The following is a 22,882-nucleotide window of genomic DNA, read 5'->3' as shown; positions in this document are numbered from 1 at the left end:
TACATTTTGAAATTACGAAAACAATTTGCAGCTCAAGGGAACATTTTTGATGACATTTTGTTCTTTCACCTAAATCGTTGAACTGAGGAAATTTTTTTGTCAGTTTGGACATCTCTAGAGCCTACTTTAATCAGAAGTGATAAGAACAAATCAAGACAGAATTGTATACCAAGACAGTCATTTAAACGAACTGCTAAAGCAGATGTGGCATAACTGAACAGCTTATTACCAAAGTGATAATGAGAAAGCCCAGGAATTAAGTCATTTTTAGTTGGAAGAACACAAGACCACAGTATACGTACAAACAAATTAACCAACCGGTTCATGACATATAAAAAAGTAAGCAATAACAAATTCGTGCACTCATACTTGAGTTGCAAATAAACAGTAAACTGATTTCGAACTAATAATATACGATATGTTTGAGATTTTATAATGAAAATTGACATTAGGAACAAAATAAACGTTATTATATACACACGACCCGCATTCTACTTATAATTACTAATACAGAATAGATAACTCTGATATATCGTCCATCGATTTTACAGAAATATCTCGAAACCTGGTAAATTTCAGATTTTCAGTAACAAATGCAACTCATTTACAAAGTAAACGTAACTAAACACGCTTTTGACTCAAACTTTATTCTTGTGTCCGAAATCTAGAAACACTAACCGCCTCCGTCAACACATTTAAAAGAAGTACAGTTCAGACTTGGGGCCTGTTGAGTGCTTGAAACACTTGAATCAGCAAAACGCAAATAAATAGTGTTTTATCCCGACGAGTAAAATGGATGGAAATTGTTGAGATCTATTTATGGATTAATACTAGCTAAACTATATATATTTATATTCCTCTTATTATAAACTCTTAAATCACCTATTAGTCACGGTTATATGATTTACTATTCTCAGTCTATTAGTCACAATTTCTCATAATCACAGCCACTTCTGGCTTGACCTTGCACAAATGTTATTTTGCTTATATATAAACCAAGCATGTTTGATTTATAGGATTTGCAATGCGGAGGCTGAGATTGGCGTTCTGGTCTTAATAAGCATGGTTAGGTGGAAAAAAGACCAATCGGAAGTCTGGGTTGCTCGTACGTGTGTAAGCGTCATTAATTTGGTCGTATAAGTCAGCGTATCTAAATTGGCAGTTGTATTTCGCGATTATCGTATAACTAAGGACGTAACAAATAGTAAAAACAACTGATTGATTACTGAGCACTGACTAATGCCAGGTATGTTCAGTCGAATTTAATGTTATCATTAGTCTAAGAGAATAGACATTGTGTACACTGTGTTCTGTTGACAGATGTTTGAAGGTAGTGGGTAGGTAACATCTCAGAGTGCAAAGTTGCACCAATCCCCCCAAGATTACAAGTAAACCCTGCTGAAGTGTCAAACTGCACGAAACCAAGGTCCAGGATTTTTACTAACTATCTGCAACTAGCTAACATTTAAACATTAGGAACAGCAAAATATGGTATTTTTTAATAGATTCAATCTACCATATAAAAAGTGATACCTAATAACGATTTTTCAATTGTCAAATAACATTTTATATCACTGTGCACATTAAGTGACAAATTCCAAAGGACAGAAAAAAGTCTGGTGGTTTGGATATATTGTACAAGGTCTACAATAACCATTATAAATACACATATGTTAGTTATTAATTTTCTAAAAAAAACATTCACATCTGTTATGTTATTACGAATTCCGTTAGCATGCTCATACAAACAAAGATTAACGGTGTTAGACTACTCGATGCACAAATCTCCGTTTTCAAAAACAAAGAGTTACTTTAGCGGTTATGAAATCGGTTCAAACCTATTTCCTACTATTTCAAATTCAACACGATGGCAGACGTTGTCACTAGCTCGATTTGGCTCAATGTTAAATACGTGAAACTATATAAGGGTCAGAATGGCACTATTTCAGGAAGAGAATTATCCAATCCAATAACAACATGGTCAATACATTTGTTGCTAATCCTTTACATTTCTTTACTACAATTTGTTTCAATTAATGAATAACTTCACACAAGTATTACAATCCACTCAATATCAACAATTGAAAAACTACACCAGATACATTTTCTGACGTAAAATCACACCATAATAGCGTTATGTGGAGACAGAGTTAAGAATATATCTGAAAAATTGATTATTCACTAAAAGTACAACTTGATCATTCAGCTGGCAAACAATGGGTCCTAATATTTACCCTAAGGTACACATCACATGATCTATCGATTGGTTCCGTAAACAGTGTAAAGAATTTAGTTATTCTAAGATATGAAATATTATGATCTCAGATCCAATATTTGAAAAATGTGATGAATCATCTAGAAACAAAATTAATATTAGGCTTGGAATTATCGATAACGTTGTGTAGAAAACATAAGAGAACTATGAATTGATACTCATATTAACGGTAAATGTAAATTAAACACATGATTATTTAGCATCAGAAGGGGTTTTGTGGAGATCGTAATAATTTCAGTTGTTGAGATCATGAGTCAATTGAAGCTAGACCACCATGGAAAACCTGAATTTTGGATGCGCACTGCTGAGGAGTCCCACAATAGGATTAAATGGCCGTCCAGTGCTTCCATATGATAATGGAATTTATGATTAACTTTTTTCTAATAACATTTTGTTGGTGATTAAAAGGGTGAACGATAAAATTATCTCAGAACAGTATCATAGTCAAGATGTATTTTACGCTACAACATTATGCTCCATGGACAATATATACAGAATATTTGTTTTCCATAGATCAAATCACGGACTGATCTTTATTATATTCTTATGACCCGTCAATACCACACGATCAGATCGCCACTTAGAACATCGACTTATATGACCTTAGCACTGCGCCAAACCACTGACGCGTTCACCAGTATAAACAGTTTAGAGTCAACTCTGAGTTCTTATTCGTCCTTTGAGATAGTAGCTTCTTGCCTAACCCAGCCGGTTCAGTTCAGAACGTCAAATTCAGCCTCCACTATGTGAATCATGTATTTCACACACACGTAGTTTATATACAAGCAGATCAGACCCCATTACACCATAAAATAAAAAACAACAATTATAAAAGACCAAGCCAAAAGTGGCTGGGAGTGTGAGCTACTGTAACTAATAGATTGGAGATAAGAATCATAAATTGTACAATGGGTCAAATGAAAGCTTATAATAAGAGTAATGTAAATATATATAATTTAGTTACTTAATATTTATACAGTAAGAATGCATAAATAATAACAGTGCATATATAGTCCTCAGAAATTACCCATAATTTGATCACCTTCGATACAACAATCTTAAATGAACAACCGTTGGAGACCAGGAAGCACTAGACAGCTGTTCCGCCCTAGTATGAAACTCCTCGGCATTGCTCAGTCATGACACCAACGAGGATCGGAACTAGAAATTTCGGTCCTGCGAAAAGCACTTAACCAATAGTGTAGATATCTAACTTTAATAAATCTTTCGTTGGCTAAGGTGGATGATTGTCTCATATCAAACATGACTGAACTCCGGTAGTCACGGTTTTTTACTAGAACTTCAAATATAATATCTCGAAGTAGGCCACAGACCGCCAGATCAAAGGTTATGGGTTTGATCACTCATGGAGATGTGGATATGCAGAGTTGAGGAGTTACATACTGAAACGGAACAACTGTTCAGTGCTTCCTGGTCTCCAGTGATTGTTTAGCCATACTGTAAACCATGAAAATGTTTTTGTTCAAAGTACAAATAAATACAGTAGCTTTGCTTCATATTTCTATTTGAAATTTCACATCTATCAATATTGTTTGAACGAACAAATAAATGTAATAGCAATATTTCAACAGTTTAGGGTTGGAATTCTGGTGAATACATAACGTTCTTGACTGATAAACTTGATCATACTTACAAAATGTGCAAATGTTCCAGAAAAAAATGTTTGCAGGCTTTCCCTTTAAAATACAGTTAGGAATCAGTTCAGAAAATACTTAATAATAACTTCGAAACACCTAGTGATTTTTCTCTTTCGGATTTTGATTCTTATTCTTATTAACGGATCAAAATAACTTTGTTAAAGAATGTATTTTTCTGTAAGACCGATCAGGATAAATCATCTGCTTATAGTAATTTATGATCGGTTGAAAAGAAAATTACGAATTTTTTGTAAATAATAATTCTCCACATTTACGGGTCAAATCCTATAGACAATAAAGATTATGTAAATTGGAAAATCCCAGAAAACTGCTTGAAAATGAAATGATATTATTGGTGAACACACATTGAACCGCATCGTCTTAAATCACAATTCAGCCTCAAGTAGACAAACATGCTGTTTACTAATGTTTACATACATTCCATTAGGAAGTAGCCAACAGGGTCAAAGCCTGTCAGGAGTGAAGCAGTTATCACCATCGACAATATAGTAAACTGTGACTGGAGTTAGACAAGTAAACCACTGAATGCTAACTAAGTAGTCTAAAGGTAAAACGATCAGTAGATACTTTCAAAATCTTCACCTCAGTCTCTGTTCATAATGCTTGTGAGTCTCATGCTAGGATGAAATATTTGTTTAGTGTAATGATTGTTTAGTCAATATGAGTTTGTAAGGCAAAATGCCAACCATATTACTATTATCAGTGGAATCTATCTAAAATAATGTGCGATTTTTACATATTGAAATAATCAAACTAGTTCCGACTAATAAACACATTAAAATAAAATTGGACTCATTTCATGTGAATGTGCATAGGTCGTTGCTGTGGTAACTAACTCTATACCCTTGCTAAAAATTTTGACGGGGGATAATCGATATATATATATATATATATATATATAAACCAAGGTCTACAAAATGTATAAATATGCATACAAAAGCAAGTGTTTAAACACACACTCACAACAACAAATCATCGCCACACACACACACAAATACTTATTATTGTGAACCAGCGGAAAGGTATGATGCAGTATGGAAAATCGATTATATATATATATATAATCATTTGACTTGCACAAGAAATCATACACACATCAATAAAGTCTGGTTGCATAATTGCAAACTTTGAAACAAGCAACTACAATTCTCCAAGACTATAACTAACAATCCAAAGAGCTAAATTATAACGAATACTTATATATATATATATATATATATATATATATATATAATGATTTTATTGTGGTTGTAACATTCCAAAATCGAAAACTCCATATTAATCAGTAGTAATCAATAAGTATGTGGTCCAATCCAAATGAAAATGCTCAGGTTAGAGTTAATTTGATCGGATCACATGAACACTTTTTATTTTTACCAAATCTGTGGTACTAGACATGTACTATTTCTAGAGCTAACCTTTCCAAGCCTGCTCCTTATGTTATTGGAAGACAACATCCCTATAGATGATTATTGTCTGAAAGAAACAACTTACTGATGTCACATGCAAGTACAGTCAACATAATGACAACGTACACGGACTGTACTATGAACATATTTATTGCACATTTTACTTTAGTAACATTAAACTACTTCTGTTAAAGCGTGAGAAAATTTGAAGCGATTATTTATTATCCAAGTTTTTCAGTCAGATAATTACGATTAATAAATGAGTAGAATTATTTTACATATATATACGTGATTTGTCCATCTAACAGCATGTTTCCAACCTCAACTGGTCGATAAGGGGAAGAAAAAACAAATTTCGAACAAGAATAAAGCGAGAATGTGTGTATAACAATGTCGAGATCTAAACAAACACACTGATAATATGATTTTGCCTTATAAAAGAAACAGGATGAATGAAACATTGATTTTTCTGTTTATTATTATCACTATCAGTCAGTTTGTTTACACAATACCAAATACCAAACGATTATACATGCGTATTGTTTATTTTCAGATGGCGCTGGAAACTTCAAGATTCACGAAAAAAACATTTGGTTAAAGGGTGTTGTGGAAGTTGACGTAATCTGTAAGGCCCCCAAATGCCCTGGTACGGTCGCGAGTGGAGAGAGTCCACTATACCTTTCGAAATGCTTCCACATGGCTACGCGTACATAGCCTCTGCTAGGGAAGTCCTACTCATCGCCTTCTCGCACTATGGGTGTTGTTTACGAAATCGAGAGGACGAAAAGCGAACGCCCGGCGCTTTAACCGGGTTGGTGGACATGGAGAGTCCACCCAGGGGAGTTGGAAAACCCTCATTCCAAACCAATGGTGCGCAAGGGCTCCAGGATCGTGAAGGAACAAATGGCGTACGAACCGATCGTTGGTCACCGGCTACCATGGGACTGCATCTCCTTACGATGCTCCACCGCCTTGTGGATCAGACCTTCAGGTCGAAGGCCTCGGGTGTGGCCCCCTTAGAAATCCACCTGCTTCGGTTTGGGCAACCGGGCAGTATCACAGTCCTCACACATATCGAATGAGATTTGTGTGGCGCATATGTATTTCGTGCCTCCTTGTACCAATATCTATATGTTAAAATAATAGATAAATAAAGAATAAATTTTGAGATGATATTTAAGTTAACGACTGATTTCTATACACTTTAGTGTACTATTCAACAGCACACGAATTAAATGTTGGACATGTTACATATGTACAGTAAACAAGAAAACATCATAATCATAAGTGAAAACAGTTATGAAATTGGATTTCATTAGTGATTGAGGATTATAATTGTTGAAATAAAAAAACCCAATGCCAATCGATAGATAATATGTACCAATACAAAGTGGCCAAGTGACGGATGTTCGCGAAAACGAATCATTGACATAAGCACCTGACTAAACTAGTATGCCACAAGCCAAGGTAGCTAGCTGTTCAGTCGAACTCATGTTTACCTCCAACTAAACAACATGTTTATATTACAAAATATTAAACATCAAGATTAACATGATTATATGTCATTAGCGATTGGAGAAAATTTACTTTGTAAGTCAGTCAATTTATAACTTGTCCATTATATTTCAAAAACAAGCCATCCTGATATTACAAAACAAGCAAAAATCACACATTAGTCTACAGTTGACGATTAATTTATGTTATAAGAAGTCTACCTTGTTCTCTAACAGAAAATGGGACATGATATAATCAAAAATCTACTATATATTGGTCAAACTAAGCGAATAGATTAAATGCAACACAGTGGCCTAATACAAATATATGTATTTGTGGCTTTGATCTATTGAAATAAGGGGAATGTGTTTCAAAATTTCAGTCAAACGGTTGAAATTTCACCGATAAAACTATATCATGGCAGTATCAACGAAATAATTTATAGCAGTGGTATTAATATATTCAAATTATTTAGATGAATGAACTATATAATTTTACACTGTTGGTTACGAAAGTTTTGCGAGACTGGACTAGGTAGTCTGTGTCTGCCCACATTGTTCAGTCTACATGCCAATAACTTCATAGATTGGTGGAACATCTCAGTTTGTCCATTCTTAGATTTCCTTCAACCTAGTCATACATCAGCCAACACCATCCGTCAAGGTAAACGGTGGATGGGCATATGTAAAACATTTTTCCAACCAACTCAGTTAATGAAGATTCACTATTACTTAATGTTATGCTCATCAGTCCAATGTCCTACATTGAGAGTTAATAATAGTTCTGTATTTTTCCGAAAAACCCCAGATTTTTAATAAATCTTTCTTGATTTTCTAAACAGTTGTCTATTGTTACCTATAGCCGATACCTTTTCTATTTCTCGTGCTTTCGCTACGCACCACTGCTCACGATCATTGCATAGGCTCTTTGCCAGCCCTTGTTCTTGACTAAATATTAAGTCAAGTGTAATTACTAACTCTTTTTTCTTCTAAGATATTTTTATCATAGTATTTCTTATATTAAGATTTGGATTGTAGCTGTATCTCATAGTGTGGGCGTTCTCTTTCGCTGTGATGATATGAAATACGATCACTAGGACCGACATATATAAATATATATCATGGCAGGTCATACGCTGACTGATACAGCTTTAGCTTATTTTCCTAACATTACCTAAATTATGTAGTTATTGATTGGAGAAATCTGAACGAACAATACACTCGGTGAAAGATAATCAATGTTTATACTGAAGAGTTGGAAAAAAGTATCAGAAATGAGACAATAGTTACCTCAATTAGTACATAACGATTCTATGTATGTATGTCTATGTACTTGAACCTGGGTGTGATGACTGATGATCATACCTACGTTCGCTAAACCGAAGTAAATGCAGTTAGGTTCGGACATGATACCCAGTGGCTGGAATTTGACGGATTTAAACGCAAAGCACAGTAAGCTCTATTTTATTATAATTATATTACTTATCTATATGATGGTGTGAGGATAACCATCCATTTTCCAATGTTCTATAAAGGTTTAATATCTAGCACTTTTGAACATTTTTCCGCATTCATTTAGTCGGTCAGTGAAGCACAGAAGAGCATAATTTTAACTGAGGATTTCATTTCAGTCATCTTAAGTTATCTTCATATGTTTTCTATGAACATGACACTGTAGCTCATTCCAACTTGCTAGGTGAAAAAACAGTAAATCAAGGAGGAGCTACATCTTGAAGTGAAATCCTGACTGGAAATTATTCCCTTGTATCCAACATTTAGTTACTAAATGAACGGAAAAATGACACATACTGGGCATTCAAAGGTGAATCTGCTACAAATTCACGGTCACCTATAGGATCTTGTATTATACATATAATTAAAGAACATAAGGAACTCAGAACAACCGTCAACCAATATAAAAGTTTGAATCTTCAATACGAACGTCGAGACAGTTCTACTGTATGGAGCCAAAACTTCGAGAACTACCTCAACATCATGAGGAAGATACAATTATTTATAAACAACTGTCTACACAAGATACTGAATGTCCGTTGGCCGGATACCAATCAGCAACAGCCTACTGTGGGAGAAAACAAACCAACTTCCATCTGAAGAGGAAATTAAGGAAAAACGATGGGAGTGGTAGATAGGGCATACACTGTGGAAATCATCAGACTGCATCACGAGAAAAGCCTTAATATGGAATCCTGAAGGGAAAATTAAGGGAGAAAGATCAAGGAATACAATGCATCGGAAATTGGAAGCAGACATCAAAAGAATGAATAGTAACTGGAAATGATTGTCCAGAACAGAGTTCGATGAAGAATCCTGGTGGGCAGCCCATGCTGCTACATGAGGGGTAATAGGTGTAAGTAAGGAAGTAATGTATATATAGTAAATCAAACATAACTACTTACTTCAAGTTTAAACGTGCCAACTCGGATTGTGAAAACGCTTTACACATAGATCGAGTAGTGTTTGTATTACACGAAATGGGATTGACAGATAATAGCTTTTGACGATTACATAATAAACTATTTCGATCTGGACTATAACGATAAGGACTATGGACAATGTTTGGAGTAGCGATAGCGGTAGTATTTGCTCGTGAATTGGCTAATATTGTTAAAATTAAACGCATATTATTACTGTTATTGCTGCTATTATTATTACTACTGTTAATATTACTATTAGTATTATTATGAGTGATAACAGATGCAGTAGTATGATTGTTATTATAACTACTATTTATCATATTGACAACGTTATTCGTGTTATAAAACGGTAGAGGATAAGAACAATATTGAATATTTTGTAAATTTGTTAACGAATCATTTGATTTCGGATTAGTGTAATACGATAATGTGTGATATTCCTTTTGGTTTGATGATGATGACGATGATGATGATAATAATTTACTGACTGGTGTTGATGATAAAGATGCTGCATTGAGCATTATCGACGGAGATGATGATAGCGATGGCATAGATGAAGTAGTGTTGTTATTATTACTATTAGCTAAAAGTGTTTGTTGTGACTGTTGACTAACAACAACCGTCCTATCTCTTGACTGATTATAATTTGTTATTAAATCTGTTGAATGATGATGGCGATGATGATTATTACCAGTATTGATAACACCAGTGAAATCATTATTTATCGTATTTACATATTGTTGATGTAGAACTGCATATTCATCTGTGTTGAACGACTGTGGGTTGGGTGAAAATGAAGAAATTGGTAAAGATAATCTGTTATTATTGAATGGTGTTGTTAAATAACCACCTTGACCAGTTGCCGTTGATACCCATAGATTATTCGAATTCCAATATCCAGGATACCATGCACTGTTAGTTGGATCGTAGACACCATCCATAGGAAGTGTTGTATACCCATTCAATTGATTATTTAATGGTGTACTGTTACTACTTGCATAAGATGAAGCATTGGAATAATCGAACTGGTTGATTAGAGATGGATCATTTGTTTTAGACGATACATTACTATTATTCATGGTAGTAGTAGTAGGAGAAGTAGCAATAGCGACAGACCGAGGCATAGGCATAATTAAACTAGGCGGATGAACAATTGTATTAGGATTTTCCGATAAGGATACCTTCGAAATTAAATTAAATTGTTAAAAATAACAAAATTTTCATGTAAATTTTAAAAATATTTCAAAGTATTTGAAGTTATTAAAAATTGGATAAACGTAAATGAACAGTCATTGCGAAGTCAATTTAATGAATATTGTGTTAATATATTCACTCAATTCGACTGGATTATTTAAAGTTTAATTTAAATCATTATTTGATAACATTGTACAGAATTGTACATCATGACGTGATTTTTGTCCATTTTTAGGGAGATAGTAAATTAATAGACAACTCGTAGAAGATATTCGTAAGTTACTAGTATCTGTTTATAAGTAATTTCGAAGAATAGCTCGAGTATGTTGAGATCACTGGAGCGACGCTGAGGTTAAAGATAGAATACTAAGGTGAAAATGGAAAATTGATTGAAAATACAGTGAATGTCCATTGAATAAGACGGTTAAGAAATGTTCATTGAACTACCATCCACCTCAAATATTGTCTACTGATATTACTTCTAATATTGTCACTATTTCTACTACTCTGGAGTTTGTCTTGATAGTTTCATCAAGCTGTATTAATGTGGTGTAACAACTTGAACCGATGTACATATGTGGCAGGTTCTAGGCAAGAATGACTGGCTTAGTAAACGACCACAGTAAAACAGGGGGTAGATTAAGTGTTTAAATCTAGTTCAATTGACAGAAGTTTTAAAGCCCAAAACCATTATACCATTGGTTTAAGCTGATTATAACCATATCCAATTGACCATTCTGCTTGTGTTATATAATAAAACATATTTAGTTAGATAAAGATCGCAAGTCGTACAAATAAGCATTTATCCAACTCTATTGTTTTAAGAAACAAATCCAACGATCATTTCAATCTCGATATGAAGTAGTTATAATTTGATGAATTAAGTACTAAACTTTTAATCACCCAGACTCAGATTCTAGCTATTCTCCATCTGATTCAGTTAAAGGAACCTGAAACACTGTCGCTAACGCCCAAATAAAACGTGTAGCCTAAAAATGAGTACCTGAATCTGCTCAGATTGTTGGGCATCAGTAGTTTAATAACGATGGTCAAAAGTAAACGGGTCTTGGCTGGAATTTCGAAATTTATTTCTATCCTTGATTAGTCATAAGTTATGTGGTAGACAACTCAGTAATGCTACCTTGCTTAGATATCATGGTACATACATTAAATCTCAAATTTCACAATATATTCGGTCTGTTGTCTAGTAGTTTAGTCTTTCGAAATTGTGTCGGCTCACCTATGAATCATGGTAATTTATATGCGTTGCTTACAGCTAAGCGTGATTTTAGTGTAGAATTATCGACGTGTAGTATTTTGGTTTAGCCAAATCCTCAAAGAATAGCATATGTTTACTCTATTACATCCTGCCTGCTTGATCATCTGGGCTACCTGTTCCTGCCATCTAGATATTTCAACAAGTTATCTATTTTTGTTTGTTTTAATATATCATTATGTTTATTAATCGCATAACCTATTCTGCTGCGTTTCTGAAAAGTGTACAACCTTTCGTTGTCAAAGTTACAAAAAACTCAATAAGAGACGATGTGGTTGCTGGCAATATACAACGGAAAGAATGCACATTATTCAGATGTTCATTTAGTGAACTGCTAACATCTAACTGGCGATCACTCAATATTTTTCGCCAGGACCGACGAAGAAGAAAGAAACGGAAACTTGTTGAAATACTTTACGCTGAGAATTCTATGTTGTACCAAAAAATATAATATTGAATAAAGCTGATAATAATAATTAAAAAAAAAATAAATATGAATTCTAGTCATCTTAGTAAGAGATTTACCTAATACATATTAAAGCCAGAATAACACTGATTGGTCTACTTTCAACCAATCAGTGCTAGTGGGAAGATCGGGTTGGTAGAAGATTTGTTATTGAAGGATGCTATCGGAATACATCCACAACACTTTTGTTTCACACAAGCATCCTATTTTGGTATTACTAAAAACAGTATTCGAACCTGAAACTTCAGTACCGATTCAGTACAAATGTTCCCACTTCATGAGTATACTGACTAATATCACGAGCTAAACAGCGACCTTAATGTGAGCTGACTTTTTTATCGTTATTTTCTCTGTAGCCCCATCTTCTGATTACGATACATGAAAGTATGTATGATTTCCTGTTCGGATGTGGATTGATGAACACACTAGATATTTCACCACTATATCAATGAAGCGTTTCTGTTCTAGTTCTGACGTGAAGTCGCTATTTTGATGGAGAATATTCAATTAGGGTAGTATCATTGAGTTGTTTAGTAGCTAAAAATGTGTTTAATCAAGGCTATGAATAAAGGCAACAAAGTAACCAGTGTTTCTTTATGCCCATCATACCATTAATCAATCAAGTTGAATTGAGGTAAAACCACAAACGCAACGCATAAGACTTCACATTGAAATCAAGAATTTAAATATGAATTTCCACTTTATTTTAAAATACTATAACGAACGTGATTATACCATCTCTTTCTGAATGTATCGAAAAGTTGTTATTTTTAATTATTAAACAACTAATGTACCTAACACTAAAAAAGGATCACAGTGTTTCAAATTCAGCTGAGTCAACCTGTTAAACCCGAACACACTGAAATATACGTTTGCGAATATGATGTTATTCAATACACTTACTGAAGCAAAAGTATTTGGGTTTGTAGAATAATTTGCCTCAGCTTGATGTGCTTGATTTGGCAAAGACCCATGCATAGGATCTGGTCCCGATTGTACCATCATACATGTATTTGGAGACGAATGGTCCAGATTCAACTTAGACATAGCTAATTGAGTTTGATAATATTGTTTCTGAAATTCAGGATCCTGGTTGTACCAAAAATAATATGGTATTTGAGAAGCTGATGGACAACACAGTGCTGAAGTTGAGTAATTATTCAACATAGTTGGAGACAATACTAAAGGTGGTTGTAGAGCCGTTCCATTGTTTGGAAAATTATAAGATTGAGCGAAAAGACTGTAAGAAAGACATTGTGGACATTGAGGCAAGCAACAAGATATACGATGTAAATAAGACTGTAAATGACTGGTCTGTGTGCATAAGTCTGGACTGTTTAAATTATATTCTGGGCTTGTATAAATTGAGGGGATACAATTCATAGTATCAGAATTAGGAAGCGTCCGTGGATTAGACTCTGGCTGACGTAGGAAACTATACGGATCTGAATAACGGTACTGTGAATGTTGCTGTTGAAGCTGGCTTGTTACAGGATTCATGTCTGAACAAGATGGAACTGACTGAGATATTGGTGGATGATTAGTTCTTTCGAATGAACTTTTATAATTATTGGTGGAATGTGTAGATGCTAGAAAATAACAAAGATTGAAACAGCATTAACAAATATACAAGAAAGGACATTTATGAACATCGACTTAATATTCATTTATATTGGTTGTTTTTGAATCTTTCCACTAATAATTAAGACTGCAATCGGTCACTCATCCTATTATGCAAGTAAATAGCTAAGTGGATAGCGCGATAGCGTTTCAGGTGGACGGCGCTTTGTTCGAGTCCGGAAGCGAATATCAACTGTGGGATGCAAGCACATCCAGATGACCAGTCTCTAATGGGGCAAAACATATATCCTGGATTTTCCTGCTACCTACTGTCCATTTTTTTATAACTGACTTAATATACATGATTCTACCAGCCCAATAGGAACAGATATTTCACCGTGGAAAGATAAGAGTTAGTTCGTAATTGTGAACATTATTACTTTTTTTTATTTTGGAGGATCATGTTATAGAACTTCACAAGACGATTATATAACTTGCAAATATTCGAAGTAAACTTGTCGAACCAAAACAAATATCGAACCAAAGGCATTTCGACCACCACTACCTTGATGTACATGTGTTTGGTAAAAGCTATCAATTAGAATTGTTAAAGATAACAATAAGATCCCCTATAAAAAATCATAAGGCCAATAGGATTGTATTTACTGCTGAGTAGGACTCTGTAAAATAAAACGTCGATTACACAGGTTTCGAATTAGTTTGTCATTGTAGTATCAACTATTCAATAAACTCGCCGGCAGTTAACATGGTCTTGTTCATACCAAAGCCACTAGTTCGACGAATACAGTGTCATTACTAAACTAATAACCCACCAATAAACTTTTAAAAAGTTATGAAGCTACCGTTGCTACATCGTGAAAAGAACTCACAGGTTTTTTTGTTCCCATAAGAATCAGATGAATTTTGAGACTGTTTGTTGTGTGAGACTTCACAACCAGAAGAAGCGTGCATTTCTGTCGCATAAGAAGCCATAACAGTATGCCAATTTACATTTGATTACAGAAATATTTGATGGCTTTACAATTCAATCAAAACATAGAGCAAAAAGAAATAAAATGGCAACAAAGCTGCAAAATGCATGCAATTAAAAGAATAAAGAAATTATCACAAAAATCTGGACATGTGTATGATAAAGATGGCCAAGTATTTTTGGAGTATTTTATTTATTGTAATTACCTGAGTGCGTTACAAGTATCGCGTAAAAAAATAAAGCAACTAGAAAGAAACATCTTGTAAAGTTGTTAACTATGACGTTTTATGCATGGAGAATCGAAGAAATCTTAACTAGGTTGTTAGGGTACACTATGTGACAGGAAAACGCAATCAAGAGTACAAAAGCTGACTCATTTGGATTGTGATTTAAAAAATAATTATATGGATATAGTTATTGATGAAAAATTCATTGAAATGTAGCCATTAATTTTATCTACTGAAACTCAGAAACCAAGGCCAGTCTGGTATTTTGATTTAAACATTATGAGTTGGTAGTACTACGCAGTTATTAAGGTAGAGTAAAATTCAAGACCGCAAACTAACGATTTAACATGGTGAAATTTAACTGCTGACCTATGACAGCACGCAACAATGTTCTTGCCACAATTTAAACTACGTTTATACGTTTTTGTACAAGATTTAGAAGCCTTAAAATAATCTGTAAAATGTAGAAACACATAAACTCAATGTAAAAGAATATGGTGGAATTGCTAGCCGACTAGTTTTGTATTTTATACTCACAGCTTCCCAGTCTACCTTATTTATGTGTATTACAACCTACAATTAGGTTATTCTAGCCACTATGTTGTCTGAACACTTTAACCTCAGCCTAACAAACTATGATTAAAAAAGACAGAAACTTATACAAAGTGAGAAGTTATGTTATGATTACGAGTAATGTAAAGAGGTGGGAATCGTCAGCTCAGGCATCAGTGATAACCCTGAAACACAAACACCTATTAATCTCTTTTAAACTAAACAATATGTGAACAAAAACTGGTCGGTAATGTACTGTATCGACTTTTGAGAGTTCGTCGTACCTGTAAATATGGGCTGATGTGTATTTGTACCAAACTATACGTTGCGACTGAATGTTGTAAATACTGTATCGAATAATTATAAGCTTTTATCTAACCGATAGCGTATATGCCCTTTGTCGACTTATATTCGTTTTACTAACCACGCTCATACTTTACAGCCAGTTACTTCGAAGTAAATTAAGAAGTACAAGGATAATTCTGCATAGACCGAGAGAGCTTCCAAACAAAGCTACGGTTGGCTCTATGTTCTATTGCATATAATTTACTCAAAACTCTCGCTATCAACAGTCATATACTGCCGTCCTATAAGAGATCCAAAGTATATTTGAAGTGATGACTTTCTCACTAATACCATCTAGGAAGTCACTGTGAGAAGTGAACTATGAATAAATAAAGACACGTGGTGAGCGGAATTACCCGAAAGAACATTAAGAATGTTGAAAATAAATATGACACTAACAAAGGAATAATATATAAGTATATTAAGCGTTGCGTAAAACTATAAATAATATTTCGAGCAAACATAACGCAGCTAATGTCATCTTGGTACTATAGTAGTAACATAGAAATAAAGAATTAATTGACCATCAAATACATCAATAACTTCAGCGTCTCAAAAGGAAACTATACGAACATTCTCAATAACAAATATGCCAGCAACGTCGCTCTTCAAACACCCCACATACTTTAGTTTCGTGCTTTTGACCTTGAGAAACTTAACACTCAAGTGGCTAAACGAAAAGATTTGCCTTTCAATTTATTTAATCATTACACACATGTGTTTTGCAGTAATCTTGTGAGCGGTGATCGATGTGTCATGCAATGAGAGCTCAAAACTGGAACGGGAGGACAACGGTAAAATTTTATTTAAGCAACGATTTTACAGTCAATAATTAGTCATAATAAAAAATATGAATGAAGACAAAAACTGTTTACGAACTGAAACCAATTGACTCAAAGCACGAAACATTTTGTGTAACTGTGCTCTCTTACGTGTTAAGAATAAGGTTAGCTCACAATGATCTATTAGTAGCTTCCAAAGTAAGTTGAACGAAGGGTGAAAAAGTTTGTCAGGATATACAACTTTCTTTCATGAACTATAAGCTTACTTACCAATAACGCAAATAAAACGACTTGAGATGCTATCTTCCTTGAGAATACGTGACTATCACTAAGCATCAGAACACCCTATAAAATATCCCAGTTTCCACAGTGACGCGTTTACAAAGTATTTCTTTGTGTCCGTTTGTACTGTGGCGCCAGATGTGAATATAAAATAAGCTAACGAAATACTAATGTCTCTAATGAGTTTAGAACTGACAAGAAACAGTCAAGAACACAAAATCAGAGTACTGTAGAGCCAGTGAAATGTCACTAGGCCCTAGCTAAATCACCCGGAAGTCGAGTAATTGAATATTGAACAGTTCACTGATCCTCGCCAAGTTCAAGGACAACCAACGCGTATCAATAAATCGCACGCCATGAACTGGCTCTTATAGTAGTAATCTCAATCTCTTCATTGTATCTACTTTCAATAATATATTTCTGTCATAACGTGGTTTGTGTTATACGATCCATAGCACCTTGATACGACGAAACAGTAATCCACGTGAGATGCTGGCAGCGAGGTGTGACTTCGAAGTCAGCTTTTCTTCAAACTCGAATGGGCCTCCATCATCCGACACAGATCATCTACGTTGTTGACATACAGTACGCTATATGAAGTTGTATTAAATTATTATGATTGGTTTAAACACAGCACAAAATATTTAATTGTGTAGTTAGAATATTATTTATTCACCGCCATCACCTCGGCTTTAAAAGAAAATAGAGATATGGTCATTCATTCTAATTTGTGAACCTATTTGTTTGTGATTTTTAACATCATTCTAACACTCAACAATGTTTAACCATCACTAGTTTTGATTTTGTCATTTTCTTCGAAATATGAGTGACCGGTCTGACCGTCTATGTGCTTTGAGAGAGCATCCGAATTTACATGGTTTACAGGTTCTTATATTGGTCATACGTCTTATTTTCAAGACACTGAAAGTATTACATCACATCAGGTTGACAACTGTGTGGGAGAAATTATAACATCATGTGCTATGTTAAACCCACTTAGTGTAGATCACTAGCGTAGATGACCAATATGGAATGATCGGAAGCCTTTTCGAGTTAGACGGCAATGGTGTGAATAACCTGCTGACGTCGAAGTCACACTTAGTGGTCGGCACCTTACGTGGACTACCCGATTGACTTATCAAGAGAGTACAGATGCTTTGAAGATTGGACAACACAAATGCTGTTATCACAGAAATATATTCGTCAAAAATGGTGCAAGCAAAAACAAGACCAACGCCTCATGAGCCAGTCCACGGCATGCGATTAACTGATGCGCGATTGTCGTCCTTGATCTTGACAGGGATTGATCAGCTCAATATTCAGTGGTCCAATTGCCGGATGATTTGTTTAGGGCTTAGTGACATTTACTAGCCCTGCAATAGTTTATTCTGGCTTTCAGCAAACCAATCTATTCATTCTCTTTAAACTGCACTTTGACCTTGTCACTTATTTGCTTTTTTTATTTTCAATTTTTAGATGAGCGCATGTGTGTGCATTTTCTTAATTACTCACCACATGTCGGTAACTTATTTCTATCTGAATATGAATAACAATTCACGCTTGGTTAAATGGAGTTGGTTCATCCGCCTTCTCCCTCGCTCTTTATGTCACTTCTCTCTTTTCTACGCCGTATTTGCTCAGTTTCCTTGATTGTCTGTGCCAATCTACGACGGTACAAAATATATATATCCAAACTGCATTCTCGTATTCCACTTCTTTAATTCCGTTATTCACTAGCGCGATTTAAGTCGATGATCATATACGGGGATTGCTAGGATGTATATTTTGACATCGATCATTCGATAACAAGCCGCAAACGATCAATTTGAAGTTATATCCGGGACCGCCAAAACTTGCGATGTACAACAAGTAATTTTTAATTAAATTAATATTTTGGCCGTGCATTCTAATAGCAAGTATTATCACGCAAAACCAAAAATGTATGGAGTTTGGTAAATAGTAATTTGGAAAATCTTGCACATTAAACGCGTTGTTCATATTTTAGGTCCTTCTGAGATAAACGGATGCAAGGTGAGTTTTTGTGGTTGGATTTTCACCACTTAGAGTGATTATTTCGGACAGTGAAAAAAAACTAACATTCAGCTTATTTATATTCCCGTTATCATGGTTCCTATGATCAACACCCACTTTCAGTTCAGTCTAATGTGGTAGCATTATGTCAACCTGTCAGATTTGATTTGCTGGTTGAGAGAAATATTTATATCTATTATTACGATGCACAATTAAATTTCAGGTAAGGTTCTAAGCAATTCTCAGCATATTTAATATTTTCTTATTTGTATAAGAGTTTTCGAGTGAATATATAAATTATAACGAATGAGGTACTCTTAATGGTGCACGATAAATCCCGGTTTAAGGAATCCTGCTTGAAAATTCATGAATATAACTTTCAGGATGGCATCTAAGACGCACGATGAAGCTTCTAGAAGCTATAAAGGAAACTGAAGAGTTTCTATTCAATCAAAAACTGACGAGGTCTTCTTGAATATTAACGCTGCACGTTACACTTAGAAAGTAGCTTAATGTGTTTTCTTACCGATTGGCTGAATTATAGTAACGCTATTTCTAACGCTAATATCTAAAAGTACCTATGATTTTCTGTACATTTTTAGTTCCTACCGAACAATCAGTTTTCCTGCTTCTTTTGTCTTCTGATCTGAGACTGCAGGACTTTACATACATTCGAGTACCATTGGTTATATATCGTATTATGCGTTAATCAGGTAGCGAACGTAACAAAGACATATGGCGTTTTTTTTGTCTGCGTTCAAATTTTTGGTTCTATCATTTGTCTCTCTAATCACCAAACATCGTAATATTATGAGTGTAATGTCAAGTTAACTGGAATAGTGTCCATGTCGCAACTAAATGAATTAGAATTAATCAGTCCTAAGAGCAAGACAACAGGATTGATAAGTTTATCAGTTTTTCTGCCTAAGGTTATTAGGAAAATTTTCTGAAAACAAGATTTAACAATATATACATTCACATCCTACATTTTATTTGATAAAAACAGTAGCCCATTCAAAATTGTTTCATGCGTACTTAGTACTGTTTGTGATGTGAATTCATTAGGTGAAAGTGAAATGTTTTCTACTTCTTAGATTTCAACTTGAATCCACGCAACATTATTTGAAACGAATTCACTATTGAGTTGACCAATGGTTGTGTTCTTTTGCAAAGTCGGGCTCAGTGATTTGCCTCCAAATGCCCTGGTATGGCTGAGAGTGTGGCGGGTCCGCCTTCCCTCTTGAAATACTGTCACACGACCACGCATATGCAGCCTCTGTCAGGGAAGTCCTACTCACTGCCTTCTCGCACGATGGGTGTTGTTTACGAAAATAAGACGTTGAAAAGCGAATGTCCGGCGCTTTAACTGGATCCTAAATCAGTAGTGAACACGGGCTCCAGTATCCTGCGAGAACAAATGGCGCATGGAACAATTGTTGGTCACCGGCTACCATGGGACTGCATCTCCTCACGATGCTCTACTGCCTTGTGGATCAAACCTTCAGGTCGAAGGCTCCGGGCGTGGCCCCCCAAGAAAACCACCTGCCTCGGTCTGGGCTCCCGGGCAGTATCTCAGCCTGCACACAAAAGCATGATAAAGTGTCTATTTATGATAAATATTCCTCTCGCTCCAAATAACAATCAAGTGACTAGCATTATTATTATTACTATTATTATTATTATTTACTGCGTCATTATTCACCCTCTTTTATTCCTACTGTGTCTACACTTATTTTTTCGACTTATACAGCAGCTCGTCTTTGGTGGAAATTCGACTGTATCTAAATGTTCTCGAGTCACTGTCCGGTTGAAAATTGTATGTTACCACCGAGTATGAGTTCTGAAGCAGTTTTTCTGAAACCACGTACACCATTCAAACTGGCTGCCTTCAACGTTCGCACACTTATGCAGGTTGGACAACAAATAGGACTGGCTATGTCTTTAGAAAGTCTTAATATTGATGTTTACTGTCAATCCGAGACCCGTATTTAAGACTCTGGTGAAGTACTACAAATTCGCTCTCCATTAGGCGTGATGATGTCACAGGTATTCAGTGTTTGACAACGCTTCTACCAGTAACACCTTCTAATATATTTCGTTCCCACCCAGAGAAATCAAAAGACAGAGTCAAGGAGATCGGAAGAGTATATTTGGAGATGACCAATATATCGGAATTCTCTGATCTAATCTGGCTAGCGATTGCGGTTGATGTTGAGCACGGCGTTACCACACGTGATCTGGTGCGGATGCCTGACCGAGCGCCTTCAGCTAGATGAGTCCACTAAAACATATGGTCAGCATCCAATGTCGAAAACTTACAGAGCTATTTATTTTGGGGATTTATTTACCGCTACAGATCACTCCCCCCTAGTGAGGCAGTGACGACCCTAAGACGTGGCCAGCCAGAAGTTTAAACCCAACGAGTTTGTCGTTGGTAAACACTCTTCTGATAGCTTACTAAGTGTAGCAGCGTCTGGTCGTCTTTCCTTACTATATGGGACCGAGGTACAACATAGTAAAAAAAAAATTACAACGAAAAATTTCGATTCCTCGTAAACGTCATCGTTCTTTTCCAGCCGTCCTGGAAAAGAAAAAAGAAAATGTAAGTGCATGTCGAAATACACTCGTATGTGCGTAAAAACACAATGTCGGCGGAAAAAAATGGAAAATAAACTCATGAACACGTAATAGCGTTAAAAAAATTTGTTTTTTTTGTTTTGTTTTTTTTAAATAGAAATAAAAATATATAAGCATATTAAAATTGTTTTTTTAAAAAAAATAATATAAAATGTCGAGAAGTGCCTTACGTGCAATAGTCGTTTAAATGTTCTGGAAATCTCACACTTCTTCCAGAACGCGTCGTTTTAAGTTTATTTTCGGATACTGTCGAAGTATCTTCATGTGTGTTGGTTGTCGGATGAGGTATTATAAGTGTCAGAGTCGTGTCGTTCGATTGTACCGAAGGAAAATCCACGTAGATAGGATTTCCTTCTAAATACGCTGCTTTTAAGCGATCGATGCTGATGCTATCGTTGGTCCCGTTCTTATCGACTATATAGTACTTAGATTCACGTTGAAGAACTTTGAAGGGTCCTTCGTATGCTGATTCGAATGGTCGTCGATGCGAGTCTCGACGAACGAAAACGTGTGTACTATATCGTAAGTCAGGTTGAACGAAAACATCAGTTGATTGAGGTCGAGTGAAAGCAGGTTTAACTGAACGCATTGCGTTTGTAAGCCTGTTCGTGTAGGAGGTTAGATCCATGTTCATTGAAGAGGATGAAGGATCCACGAATTCTCCTGGAAGTCGAAGTGTCGTTCCATAAACGAGTTGAGACGCAGTGTATCCAATGTCAGCTTTCACTGCATTGCGGATACCTAGTAAGACGAGTGGAAGAGCGTCGGTCCACTGTGAAACGTTTGCTGCTGATAGCGAAGCTTTCAGTTGTCGGTGAAAACGTTCTACCAACCCATTTGCTTGTGGATGGTAGGCGGTCGTTCGGAAGCGAGTGATTCCTAAAAGTGTGGTCAGACGACGGAAAAGATCGGATTCAAACTGACGTCCGCGGTCTGTAGTGATGGTTGAAGGGCAGCCGAAGTTTGTTACCCATCGTTCGACGAAGGTGCGGGCCACTGTTTCAGCAGTGATGTCCTTGATAGGTACTGCTTCTGGCCATCGAGTGAAACGGTCTACGCAGGTTAAGAGATAAGAGTATCCATTTGAATCTGGTAAAGGTCCTACCAAATCCAGATGGACATGGTCGAAACGGGCATCGGGAGTTTTAAACGAGCCTAAGGGACATTTATTGTGTCTGATAACCTTAGATTTTTGGCAGCTTACACAGGAGCGTGCCCACTCCCTCACGTCTTTATTCATTCCAGGCC

The 22,882-nt window shown here is 35.5% G+C and overlaps 1 protein-coding gene across 2 annotated transcripts in view; it reads right to left on the bottom strand.

Annotated features, from left to right (window-relative positions):
- ECT11_1 (YTH domain) overlaps positions 1 to 16,519 on the bottom strand; it is a 37,306-nt gene extending 20,787 nt beyond the window's left edge. The window contains exons 1-4 of one of the 2 annotated variants that reach the window (XM_051217904.1): positions 16,476 to 16,519; positions 14,678 to 14,823; positions 13,131 to 13,816; positions 9,274 to 10,472 (exon numbers count right to left, since the gene is read on the bottom strand). In XM_051217904.1, coding sequence (XP_051064337.1) covers positions 9,274 to 10,472; positions 13,131 to 13,816; positions 14,678 to 14,780 — 1,988 coding nt within the window. In that variant the 5' untranslated portion in view covers positions 14,781 to 14,823; positions 16,476 to 16,519. Of the gene's footprint in view, positions 1 to 9,273; positions 10,473 to 13,130; positions 13,817 to 14,677 lie in introns of both variants that reach the window. The other variant, XM_051217905.1, reaches the window with a different exon arrangement.
- Positions 16,520 to 22,882: the final 6,363 nt, after the last annotated feature.

This window comes from Schistosoma haematobium, chromosome 7, assembly GCF_000699445.3.
Source record: "Schistosoma haematobium chromosome 7, whole genome shotgun sequence".
In the NCBI taxonomy this organism is placed as follows: domain Eukaryota; kingdom Metazoa; phylum Platyhelminthes; class Trematoda; order Strigeidida; family Schistosomatidae; genus Schistosoma; species Schistosoma haematobium.
This window is presented reverse-complemented; position numbering and strand designations above follow the sequence as displayed.